This window comes from Antennarius striatus, chromosome 7 (assembly GCF_040054535.1).
Source record: "Antennarius striatus isolate MH-2024 chromosome 7, ASM4005453v1, whole genome shotgun sequence".
Classification (NCBI taxonomy): domain Eukaryota; kingdom Metazoa; phylum Chordata; class Actinopteri; order Lophiiformes; family Antennariidae; genus Antennarius; species Antennarius striatus.
The window spans coordinates 14,368,409-14,381,835 of NC_090782.1; the positions used below are offsets into that span (position 1 = coordinate 14,368,409).

General features: G+C 38.0%; 2 protein-coding genes across 3 annotated transcripts; both read left to right on the forward strand.

Annotated features, from left to right (window-relative positions):
• Positions 1–841: 841 nt before the first annotated feature.
• Positions 842–4,896, forward strand: ccdc124 (coiled-coil domain containing 124). 2 transcript variants are annotated; one of them, XM_068319356.1, is made up of 5 exons: positions 842–933; positions 1,440–1,617; positions 2,468–2,657; positions 2,760–2,865; positions 3,003–4,896. In XM_068319356.1, the coding sequence occupies exons 2-5, from the start codon at positions 1,459–1,461 to the stop codon at positions 3,205–3,207; spliced, it is 660 nt and encodes a 219-aa protein (XP_068175457.1). In that variant the 5' UTR covers positions 842–933; positions 1,440–1,458; the 3' UTR covers positions 3,208–4,896. The 2 variants fall into 2 exon arrangements, with proteins under 2 accessions (XP_068175457.1, XP_068175458.1); XM_068319357.1 differs by having other exon boundaries at positions 853–907.
• Positions 4,897–7,102: 2,206 nt separating this feature from the next.
• On the forward strand, positions 7,103–12,360 carry LOC137599155 (small conductance calcium-activated potassium channel protein 2-like). Its single transcript, XM_068319886.1, has 10 exons — positions 7,103–7,682; positions 8,410–8,838; positions 9,158–9,253; positions 9,614–10,032; positions 10,073–10,082; positions 10,189–10,362; positions 10,648–10,758; positions 11,009–11,136; positions 11,317–11,386; positions 11,786–12,360. The coding sequence occupies exons 1-10, from the start codon at positions 7,224–7,226 to the stop codon at positions 12,068–12,070; spliced, it is 2,181 nt and encodes a 726-aa protein (XP_068175987.1). The 5' UTR covers positions 7,103–7,223; the 3' UTR covers positions 12,071–12,360.
• Positions 12,361–13,427: the final 1,067 nt, after the last annotated feature.

Consider the following 13,427-nt stretch of genomic DNA (forward strand, 5'->3'; position numbering starts at 1 on the left):
GTGGTTCCGCGGTGCACTGGCGTCGTGCCCGGAGTGTCCCCCGCCTCACGCCCTATGCCGATAGGCTCAGGCTCCCCGTGACCAGCTGCGGCGGATATAGGGTGGTAATCTGAAGATGACTACTGTTATATTTTTAATTTTATATTTTAATTTTATACTGTTTATTTTATAGTTTAGTATATAAGTCCTGTTAGTGCTGCATGTGTCTGTTAGTGTAGTGTATGTCTTCTGGTATGTCTTGTGATGTCAGTGTTTCTTTTTCTCCTGGTGTTTAATGCTTTATTTATTAGTGATGTAATGCCTGAGAAGTGGATATGTACAATTTCCTCCGGGATTAATTATCTATTAAACATATAACAACTGCCAGGGGGTATTAAGCAACCATTAACTTAATGGTCAGTCTTTGTTTACGGTTATTCATTTTGATAAAGCATGAGAAAAAAAAAAGTGTAGCGCCTCTCTAGAGTGGTTTCTCTATTAGCGAGAGGTGGCTAACCTGTGTTCTTTCTGTAATATGGGTTTCTATGGTATACTTGTTGGGCTTCTCTTAATTTTACTCTTAATTTTAAATTCAACTTAATTATTTAATTTAAATTTAAATTGATACCTCGATCAATAAACACAACTGTTTTATAAAAATAAGAATATTTACTTAAGGTAGGAAATTATATACTCCAATATCATAAACAACCAAAATTCACAGTTCAATAGTCAGTATAAAACACATTTAACAAAATAAGGGCCCAATATAATAAAAGAAAACAGCAGGAAAAAGATTGCCTTTTAAAAAAGAAGAAAGAAGAAGAAGAAGAAAAAACTTCAAAGCAGGAAGTACGTCATCAGAAAGCGCAGTGGTGGTTTCCGGGAGGAGGTGGCGGATGCCTCTTCGAAACTGTCAGCTCTGCTGGTGACTTGTTTCTCTCTTTCACACGGGTATGAACTGATGTTGATACGTGAACCTTTGGAGCTTGTGCTCGTACTTCTCGTAGCTACACTTTGACCAAACATGGCGGTCGTCTTGTTAGCAGTCAGAACAGTCTTTGTAATCAACCTGCCCATCAGCTAGTTCTAGCTAAGCAGCTAGTCTGACGAATAAAACACCCGCTGTTAGAGTTCAAGAATTTAGTTATGGTTTAGTTAGTACCCTCTTCTTCATGTCGTTTATGACATTAACCTGAATGACGCTTTGTTATAGAACAATCGGATTACCTAACTGATACTTCATTCGCACGTATTAGGAAATATTTTAGATTGGTTAAGTAACAATCAGTGAAGAGAACCAGGACAAGTGTTGTTTGACCCACACGTTAAACAAGTGTACAGTATTCATATTAACTATCCATGCAGGATAGTTAGAAATGAAAGGCAACGTCTTCGACAGAGATGTACTCTTCACCAACATTGAAAGTCCTTTGTTATGTAATTTTCCTTTTTCTCAGCTGAGGAGCAGCTGTTGGGATGCCAAAAAAGTTCCAGGGTGAGAACTCCAAGGCAGCCACAGCCAGAGCCCGCAAGGCTGAGGCCAAGGCAGTGGCTGATGCCCGCAAGAAGCAGCAGGAAGAAGATGCCTTGTGGCAGGAAACAGACAAACATGTCCTCAAAAAAGAGCAGAGAAAAGTAAGCAGCCTGTCCATATGGTGTCACGTTCAAATTTTGTAATTATGCTACTCACACTGACTTCAATAATTATATATCTGATGCATCTGTTGTTTCTATGGTTATGTGATTGATTCTAGGAATAGATGTGATCATGGGACAATTGATTGCACCAAGGTCAATGTCAGATTTTTGTTTTAAGCAGTTACAGGAAGATTATTTCAAAACAAAACAAGCAAACGTAATATATGTAATTATATAACCAGCAATATGTTTGTCTTGTGTAACAAAATATTTATGCTTTTGAAAGGAAGAAATATATTTTTGTCGTTCTTAATCGAAAATATTGTACTTTAGGTTTTACTGTATATGACATTATTCTTAAATTGGCATTTTCATATTTCCATATCGTAATAACTGCATAAATGTAAATGACCAAAATTAACACTCTTACTGGAATTCAACCATGTTTTTCTTTCTGCATTTCTTTTTTAATATTGTCCTGACTTCTGACATTTAAAAAATATTTTTGTCTTATATCTCCAAGCATCAGTAAATTTTCTGGAGTGGTCATACAGTGGTATACGTATGTGATAATACATTTTGTGGCCCAACTACATAAAAATCAATATTTTATCAACTTTTTATTTTACATTGTCAAATGCATGCATTCCATAATTTATCAACAATATTGTTGTTTTTTTAATAATAAAAACAAAATACAAAGATGTATGCAAACAATTCAGGTCAGATATTTGCTGTCCACAGTATTCAAGAAAGAAATCAATAACACAATTTAACATACAATCTGTATTTTGTACACATTTTTGGAAAAACCAAAGTCTGAAATGATAGCTGTCTGCCATTGTAGGATGACAAGGAGAAGAAGAGGCTTGAACTTCTGGAGAGAAAGAAGGAAAACCAGCGACTTCTGGATGATGAGAATGCTAAACTGAAGGGGAGATCCCAAAAGGAGATTGGATATGGAGGAAAAGTCACGCGTGCCCAAATCGAGGAGGTGCTAGAGAATGAGCGGCTGCAGCAGGACGTCAATCCAAAAGGTTAATGATACACTTGTTTGAATTAAAATTGATCTTGTCAAATCCGTATATTTTTTTGCGATTATATCACCTGCCTCGTTTAAATGCAATGTCTTCTTTCAGAAAAGAGCCACCTGGAGATTCCACTGGAGGAGAACGTAAACCAAGTTGTCCCAGCTGAAGGAACTGTTGAAGCCAGAACAATAGAAGATGCCATTGCTGTACTCAGGTACTGTTAATCCACTATTTGCACTGTATTTCAAATCTTTTGTATCCTTGCGGTGACTCTGATGTTGATTTGAATATAATAATATAACCCGAAACCTCTATAAAAATCTATAATTACACCTTTGTTGCTGTGTTCAGCATGGGGTCTGAAGAAGTGGACCACCACCCAGAGCGGAGGATGAAAGCAGCATACGCTGCCTACGAGGAGGCCAACATGCCACGTATAAAAATGGAAAACCCCAACATGAGGTTGTCGCAACTGAAACAACAGTTGAAGAAAGACTGGACGAAGGCGCCGGAGAACCCCCTGAACCAACGCTTTGCCTCATACAATGCAAAGTGAATGCACTGGTTGGCCATCATGACAGTTTGAAAGCTGCTTAGGCATATTTTACACCACCATGTAATAATTTCCTCTGAAAATTAGTGGTTCTATCAAGATCCGCCCACTACCCACAGAATACCTCGGAATCTTGGTTAATTCACTTACTAGGGGAGGCCGTTCAATTTGGTCAATATCAAAACTGATTATGGTAATCAAACTTCTCATCAAGCATTTTATCATATGACACGTATAAATTATTATTTTTTTCTTCTGCAGCAATGACAAGAATGTTTTGACGGTAACTTATTAAACTTTACCTCCACTTCATCATCTCTTGTTGCTTTTAAGTGCCAGACGTCTCCCTTTTGGTTTGGATATACAAGATCAAGTCAAACACAAAGAAGACATTTTTGCCTGGCTCATACAAAAATGCTTGTTTGAGGCTAATTCTAAAGACTTCAGACTTAGTTCAAATGTTATTTTTCAGTCATAAAGGGTTTCTAACTATGAGGAAGCTAAAAACGGTCTGAAGCCAACAGTAAAACTTTCAGTCGTTTTTAGTTACAGTACTTTGGTAAGTGATGACCCAAAGGAGCCATTTGTTTGCCTAAACAGTAAGCCGGTTCGTCATTGATCATTGAAGCAGTCACCGGTGGAGAAAGGATGAATCGTGAGAATTATACATTAATATCTAAAGCAGATTCTAGGATGTTTCCATCAGCTGTTTGTTGTAGACGTGTAACAGCGCTTCATTTAATACAGTTGGATGACCAAGGTTTTTTTTGTTATGTGTGCCATTCAGGTGACAGAGCCACGATGCCCTGGACAAGTTCTTTAAATGCATTAAACAAGCTAATTATTAAATTGTCACTCATGTCTGTTAAGTTTATGTTGTCAGCTTGATCACTGTTGTAAGTGGACCTGATACACTTCTAGCGATAAAAGTTCATTACCCTGTCTTGCAATTTCTGAGATGTAATTAATCTAAGTTGACAAACTGACCAATGCTCAGCGTCATTCCTATTTGTACAAAAAAACTTAAGACAACTATGTCTTTAAGATTCTATTATTTTAGTCATTGTGCCAGTGAAATGAAAGTGAGGTTGAATTTAGGATCCAAACAGAGTTGAGTTTGTGGCATGGTCTGATGTGAAAGATTATGGTTTTTTTTAGTTATATGCAGGAGTTATGAACTGTTGTTTGGAAGAATTTCTGGACTGCGACAGCAATTGTTGGGAAATGGCTTCTGTTGAGGTTTTACTGCTTTCATATGCTTTAGATTTTGCATACATGCTAGGTGTGTTGCTTTCAACTTCCTTTTGTATTCATTTATGTGGCCCTGAATGGTATTCAGTGGCACCGCTGCTCACAAAGGTTTTCTCTAGCACAGCAACACCTACATGCTGAGCTGCTGAGGCAGCAAGATGCTCGCTTTGCAGGTTTGATGTCTGGGAGAGAGACAGAAAGCAGAGATTAAAAAAAAAAAACAAGCCTAAATGTTTGTTAGTAATGAACTAAAATAGGATTAGCATTTTAAAATATCTGCAGTGATGTTTCGGATATCGGACTGAACTCATCGCCAGGCTCCTCTACAGGCTGTAAACTTAGTTTGGTAGCGTGTGAACAGAGGTATGTGAATTTTAAAAAATGTCGAGCATTTATCGTGCAAAAATTAGTTTCTAAATAAACATTTACTTCACATGGAAAGGTATTGGACGTTTCATGTTTGCATATCTTTGTTTTATATTGCTGTCCAACAAAATCACGGTTCTTGAAAAAGACATCACTACTTCTGATGATTGAACCCATTTATTGAACATTTGTGAATGGTTTTCTTGTGACTTTTTCTTTTTTAATGAAAAGTAGAATTTAAAAAAGATGGATATTTTAAAGGCTGTAGACGTCACACTTGCTTGTTCATCTAGGACAGAGCTTTGTGTTCAGAGGTTTGATTTATTCAGACCTGGATTTAGAAATGGCCAGCTTTGTTTGGCCAGGCTCTTGTGACAGTGCAGATAAGAGATTGTGTGAAGGTCTTTGAACAGCAGAGATTAAATGGCAAGTTCAAATGACCTTTTATTTTCACCAAAAGCTCCTTTTTATTCCTCCTAGCAACCAATCAGTCCACTCCTAATTCATAAGGAATACTTTGAGGTTGTATGTGTGATGTTCTGCCGTAAAACTCTTGATGTTGCGCGTTTCTATTTTTCTGCATCCCAACCTGCCCCTCCCATTCACTCTTCATTTGCATGGCAACCCCTTTCCAAACCAGCTGCTGCTGCCCTTTTCTTCTTTATGTTGAATTCTAATCATTACTTTCAAAGGAAATCATCTCCAAAGCTCCTTTATCAAGTGGTCGTACTGGGAGGAGGCAAGCCGCAGTAGACATCCACTCTCACTGCTCTTCTTCCACTTAACACTTATGCCAACCAGGAGCATTTCCTTTCGGGAACGTGTATTTCCAAGTATGGAAAAAATAACTTATGAAAGAAGAAGGTAAGACTTTTTCTAATTTATTTATATAAAAAACTTAAATTGACTTTAAATTTCAGCTTGACTGGAATTTTTCTAAACATTTTAATAGGGCTCCTGGAGGAGAAAAGAATGACAACCTGCGACTCCAGTACATGAATAAATTCTGAACATTTATTTTGGACTGAAAATACACTATGCTTGCCTTTATTTGCAGAATGACAGCATTAGCGTGTTTCTTTCTGAGTTCATGGTATATATGAAAAAAGGCTTTATTAATAGTTTTCAGTTTTAACACAGCTGAAATGACATAATAGTAGGTATAAATTTGTTATTCTAAATGCTTTCCATGGCCAACAGAATAAAATGAGAGGGTCAGCTCTGCTGCTGACAATGTTGTACATCAATAACCAGTTGAACAGCTTAAAATAAATTGTTGCTGTGTTTTTATTTTGAATAACACAAACATGCATTCAAAGGACTGTATAAAACTGTGTTAGATTTAGCTTTGATTTCACACAATGCAAAGGTCATTGTAAAGGTCTAAGACTGACAAAAATCAGGCAGAAAAAATAAGTTATTATAAAATAAAATGATATTTCTGAAGCAAAAACAAACAAAAAACAACAGCAAACAATAATGCACAGTGTAATTTTACCTTCTTTCTGTGCCTGAGTTTTTAAAGGGTTATGGAGATATGTTTAGATGCTCCTGTTTGTGTAATTCAAGATATCTTATACTGCACCTATTAATGGGTGTACGCTTGTGGCAAAAAAGAAGAAGAATTACACTGTAAATCCATGTCTTTGAAACATAACCTCCATTCAAATGATTTCCAATATCTTCACTACACTGATGTGTCTTTCTTTCCTTCCCTCTTTCTTGACAGTTACATGTGAAAACGATCTGTGTGCTATTGTGCAAAGTTATTTCAGCTCTGCAGTGATGCCATGAGGCTGATTTTGGTTAAACCCACCAATGCAACGCGACATCTTGACTCAACAGGTGACGTGTTCAATGTTGGAAATCACGACAAATGTACGTCGGGGGGTCCTTTACCACTGACCAACTCTACTGAGGGGATTCACGATCCATACTCAACCTCTGTGGAAGCATCGTCTTCCACACATGAGACAAGTGTTTGTTGTGTTTCATCTTCACCCCGTAGAAGGTCAAATGGGATCAGCCCTCCAACAGTTTCTGCCCAGATGTCGCCACTGAAAACCCGAAACCTAACCTTGTCACAGCTGAGTGATCAGGACTGGCTGCTGGTTTGTGGCCAGGTTAGCGGTGTAGCAGAGGGGGCCAGTGTGGGACATCCAAATCATAATGACAATTGTGTTTGTTCCTGTCCTGCAGCACAACAACATTCAGAGGTTTCTAATTTTCTTCCGCAGTCAAAACAGAGGGCAGTCCAAGATCGTTTGTCCAGAGTTCCAAACAGGAGAAGTTTTTCATGTTCACCACACACTAAACTTTTATCTCAGACAACTTGCCAGGTTTCACCACAGCAAACCAACCAGAGGGAGTTTTTGAAACCTGTAACAAACCATCCACAAGATATGCTCCAGTGCTGTGATCAAGAAGGTGGAAATAATTTTTGCAATCATTCTGAACTTAAAGACAGTGACCGAGCATCTTTATTCAACATCCCTCTGAACTCCGACAAACTTCCTGACACAAATCAGAAACTTCACAAAAATCCTCAATCCCCTAACACTGCAGACCTCAACTGGAGAGAGTGTCCTGGTAAAGAACCGCTATTGGTCCGGCAACATCAAAAGCAAAGCCCTCGCTGGTCAGTGAGCGGTGATTCCGCCTGCCTGTTGTCTGGAGATCTTTCCATCATCCACAAATGTCGTCACCTCCCTTACAACCCCTTAACCAGCACGATCAGCACACGGGTGAAGAGGCTGTCTACTACAGCGAGTGACAAAAGTATCCAGTCCTTCTATACCGACCGGTATACTTTGCTTGAAAACCAGGATTTAGTGAAAAAGAGAGAACAGAAACAAAGTCAGGTACATGAATTCCTTTATATACTGTAGCTTGCTGAGATTGTTTGAGAGGTAATTACAGACGATTTGGAAAAAATTAAAAGCATTATCACTAAACTTAATTAATCCTTAAAATAACTCATTTTGAAAATTATATCTCAGTAGTCTTCAAGTAAAGACTAGTGGATGAGCATGAACATAAACAATGGCAGATGAAGACAAAGACAAAGAGCTTTATTTGTCATTATACACATGGATGGTACAATGAAATTGAAACTTCAGATGGAAAGTCGGTCTAGAGCCGCTGCACCCTGGGTGCACCGCCACTACGGGCCAACAGACCTAATATTCCTTAGATGCATGTTTTTCCTGATAATGGGGGGAAACCGGAGAACCCGGAGAAAACCCATTCAGACACGGAGAGAACATGCAAACTCTACATAGAAAGGCCACTTTGGAAATGATGGGGTTTGAACCCCTGACCTTCTTGCTGTGAGGCAGCGGTGTTAATCACGACTCCACCGCCCGCCCAGACAAGATGCTTTAATAATTTTTCTTACGTTTTGACCCAGATTTGGTATCAAAATTGAAGAGCACAATTTTTAGTCTTTAAAAATTGGGCAATTACTATATAATTGCATAACATGAAAATTTGTAATAGACGAGGTCTTCCTCTAAAATCACATTCAGCTTTCAGTACACTGATGAATGACCTGACCGGTTCTGATTTTTTTATTTCCCTATTTTGCAGATTATTTCTCAGCACGTGTGTGGATCAAAAAAGTCCCTTCCAAAACATGTTCTCTCATCAACTAACACTGGTGATGTAATAAATGGGAATGCGGTGCGACCACTGAGTAGCCTCAGTACCTCCAGATCCAGTCTCTCAGATCTCCTCTCAGGCCAGGAGCCTTTTCAGCATCTTAGCAGTGCCAACCTTGAGGATGATTTCTCCAAAGTTGTGGGAGAAGACTCCAGTAAGGCAAACAGTGAGACGCTGAGCGGGGAGGAAGGAAGCATACCACAGAAGAAGACCAAGGACATTAGTTACCGACTGGGTCAGAGAAAAGTTCTTTTCGTGAAGCGCAAACAGTTAAGCGACTACGCATTGGTCTGTGGGATGTTTGGCATTGTTGTCATGGTGATTGAAACAGAGCTGTCAAGGGGACCTTACAGCAAGGTACCGTGTAGTCACGATGTTTACAGGCACACATATAAAAACTGTTCTGTGGAGAAGAAAGACATCTCATTTTCAACTCATTAAATTATCACTCTGATTATGTAATGTGTAGCAGAGCTACACATTTCATAATTAGATAATTATTATCTAATGTGTAGCAGAGCTACACATTAGATAATAAATTCAATGGCCCCCAAGCAATTTCTTTCCAAAAAGGGGGCATCTGACACCATATAAATGGAAATAACCTGCTTTATTTATATCAGCCATTCACTTTGTCTCTGTAATAGGCTGCACGCTCCATGTTTTTGTCATACAGGAGTCCGTGTATTCATATGTACTGAAGGGCCTGATCAGCCTCTCCACTGCTATTCTTCTTGGACTCATTATATTGTACCATGCCAGGGAAATCCAGGTACGCCATGCATGTATGTGGGGAACCACATGGGGGTATATTGTGTGTGTGTGTGTGTGTGTGTGTGTGTGTGTGTGTGTGTGTGTGTGTGTGTGTGTGTGTGTGTGTGTGTGTGTGTGTGTGTGTGTGTGTGTGTGTATGTATGTGTGTGGGTGTGCATGTAATTGATCCACAAGTGGATGTATTATGTGCTCATTTTGAGGAACTCACACCCAAAAAAACTTTTTTTAAATCAAAAGGCACAAAATGCTTAATGACTATTAAAACACTTCTATTGCATCCATGAAATTTTAATAAATATGAACATCTTGGTCTTTTAATTTGTAGAATTCATCACCATTCAATATCTTGTTTCATTAGCTCTTCATGGTGGACAATGGGGCAGATGATTGGAGGATAGCTATGACCTTTGAGCGCATTTTCTGTGTTGCATTGGAACTTCTTATCTGTGCCATCCATCCAATACCAGGCCAGTATGTGTTCACCTGGAACGCCCGACTGGCCTTTAGCTACACAGCATCAGTAGCCGACGCTGACGTCGACATCATCCTCTCTGTGCCAATGTTCCTTCGCCTCTACCTGATTGGCCGGGTCATGCTGCTACACAGCAAGCTCTTGACAGACGCTTCCTCACGCAGTATAGGGGCACTCAACAAGATCAGCTTTGACACTCGTTTTGTCATGAAGACTCTGATGACCATCTGCCCCGGCACAGTTTTGCTGGTCTTCAGTGTGTCCTGCTGGATCATTGCAGCATGGATTGTGCGCGTATGTGAGAGGTATCTGAACCTCTCCTTTTCTTCCTTTGGCAACAAATAGCATTTATTCGGTACCATAGTTTTTGAGAATTTTCTGTCATTTAAATGGTTTTATTTTGAAAAGCAAACATCGGTAATAACTGAATCATACAACATCTCATTTGGTGGCAAACGCAGCCTTCCTCAGTATTTAGATCATGTGTCTACAGGTATCATGATGCACAGGAAGTGACCAGTACCTTCCTTGGTGCAATGTGGCTGATCTCCATCACCTTCCTGTCCATTGGCTACGGCGACATGGTCCCTCACACCTACTGTGGGAAGGGTGTTTGCTTGCTGACAGGAATAATGGTGAGATTACAGTACAAATAAACACTATATACACTGTAACATATCTACTACAGTCAAATTCTCACATACAGTATAGCAAAGAGCAATGAAACTATCTGTCATACAAGATCGTGATTTGTCTTGCCAATGAAGCCAATTATACAAAGAAATAAGGGGATTCTTGAATATTCCTGTAACTTTTTCTTATAATTTTAATATTGATATGAAAGACAGTCTAATATGAGTCCTGAAAATATTTTGTATCACATCATGACGAATGTCATTAACCACTGCTCTCCTCTTCAGGGAGCGGGTTGTACAGCCTTAGTGGTTGCTGTAGTTGCACGAAAGTCAGAGCTCACCAGAGCTGAGAAGCATGTGCATAACTTCATGATGGACACTCAGCTCTACAAAAAGGTCTCTCGACACATGGAACTCTGTTCTATTTCTATTGTTATTAATAAGAAAATTTCAGCCTGTTTGCTGCATGATTTCCCTGATTTTCAATGATCTCTACAGCTGAACCTACTGAACAACCAGTTAGTAGAAGTGTGTGAAAGAATGTGCAAAAAAAAGAAAATGAAAGGAAAAAAAGCACATGAAACAAAATAAATTGGTTACATTCATATCTTGCTGTTTCATTTGCATAATGTTGTGTCATCCTCAGATAAAAAACACAGCAGCCAATGTGTTGAGGGAAACCTGGCTCATTTACAAAAATACCAAACTGGTCAAGAAAATTGACCGTGCCAGAGTTCGCCAGCATCAGCGTAAATTCCTACAAGCCATCCACCAGTAAGTATAAGCATCACCAGAGTGCAGAGTAAAGACTAACATTCACATTCTACCATCACAGTTGTAGTCAGCAGAATTTGTTCATTTTCTTATGTAGATTCAGATTTTGGTTTTTAGCAATACAGCTCTATTTATTCCACTTGGTACAAAATTAACTTTGGTCTTGATTTTCAAATGCAGAATGCGGACTGTCAAAATGGAGCAAAGGAAATTGACTGACCAGGCCAATACAGTTGCTGACCTTGCCAAGGTTTGAATATTTATTCTATCTTAAAAAAGGAAATTTCCCTTTGTGGGACTGATAAAAGAATATCTTATCTTATTTTTGTTTCACAATTTTTAAACATTCACACCTACCCCTCTATTAGAATAAAATGTTTTGATTGTTTCTTCATATGTTTGATTTCTGCGTTTTCCATTAATCAACTGAAAGAAAAATAAGAGGATTAAGAGATACATCTCATGTTGTTTAGTGCATGCAGTCAGCAGGTGAAATTGGAGCTTTCATTTCTAATCTGTATTTAAATATCTACAGTATGTCTGATAACTTTGGCGGAGATGGTTTTATCTTTGAAAATGGTTCTCTTTAAACTGACCACATCATGCAGGAAAGTCAACGTGGTGATCTGTCCTTATCTTTGCTTTCCAGACTCAGAACATGATGTATGAACTGGTGTCAGAGCTGCAGCATCGCAGTGAAGAGCTGGACAAGAGGATTTTTGCTCTGGAAGAAAAATTGGACTCCATCCATCTTAGGATCCAGTCATTGCCAGTTGCGCTTTCACAAGCAATAACAAAACTACAAAAGGATTTCCTTGATGACTTAGCCTGTCGAGTCCATTTCCTTTCATCCTCCCTGAGCTCTGAGTGCTGTTCAGTTCCTGCCCGGCAGCCATGTCCAGGTTCTACCACTAAAACACCGTGCAACTCTTAGACTTCATTCAAAAACATTTTATTTCATGCTGGGAAGGAGTTCCTCAACATGCATACCATTATTTTGTGCAACACTGTACTAAACATTCATATAATGAGATACTTGCAGCACACAATGTAATTACCACAGTTACAGAGTTTTAGAACACGAGTAGAACATTATTACTTTATTTCCTGTGGTCAAAGATTTGTATTCATTCTAGGGACGGGGTTTTTAGACAGAAATTTGTTAAGGAGCCTCTTTTGATCCATGTAGGCAGACAATACTATTTGATACTTGCAACTTCTTGATAACTGACAACAATAATTCTCATCAAAAAATATATGATGAAAATATTTGCTTGTTAATATTTGCTTGTTAATTCCTAAGTTTTGAAAAAAAAAAAGTTTTGAAAACATTTGGAAATAACTTTTTCCAAAAATTTCAAGGACACGACCTTATAGATCTTATATGGATAAACATCTCTTATTTTTGACTGGTTGTTTTTCTAAACTGGCTGTGGAAATGATTAGCAATTCTACTTCCCTTTAACAACTGAGGTTTTGGATAGTGGGCCGCATGGATGAATTTGTGTTATCTGTGTTCTATATCTGCTATAGAAATGAAAAGCAGACCAAATCCTAGAAAGAAAAATGAAAAGTTGAAAATTTAATTTTAAACGTAGAAATTCATAAATAATTGATTGTTGTAACCAATGAGAATAAATTAGCTGAAATTGAAAGAAATGCTAAAAAAATGTCTGTACAATGTCTGTAAATTGGACATGATTTTTATACCTGTATATCAATAATTGTTATTTTTGTCCTTTCTCTATCCGGACATTGTTTTCTGTATTTTAATAATAAATCCCTATGGGGAGCAATAAAGGATAAAGGATTAATTTTACAGTAAATGTGGTCTACTAGTACAAAAAAGGGAAATTTTGTAATGTTTGCACTTACTTTCAAAAGTGTAAACATGGTCCAGTGTTAATTAGGGAACTAATATTTGTATTGTTGCTGCTTCTTGTAATTGCCTGGACTAAGTAGCCAGTTATTATGCTTTAGATTTAAACCCTTAAAGAATGTGCAATATAATTAATATTTTCCAACACTTTTCTCAAACCTTGATTTCTTTGTGTACAATTTCAGTATGTGAGTGTACATAATCCACAGATTATAGATTTCTTCTACAGACGACACTACACTGTGCAGCTATTAAATTTTATGTAGCTGCCACACACCATTTTATTTTAGACAATTTATAGACATTTAAGAGAAGCTGTTAAACTTATGTTTATCAGGTGAGAATTGTTACAAATATTGTGAATTATCTGCTTTTTCAAAAAAAAATAATTCTTTTTTTTTGGCGTGCAGCT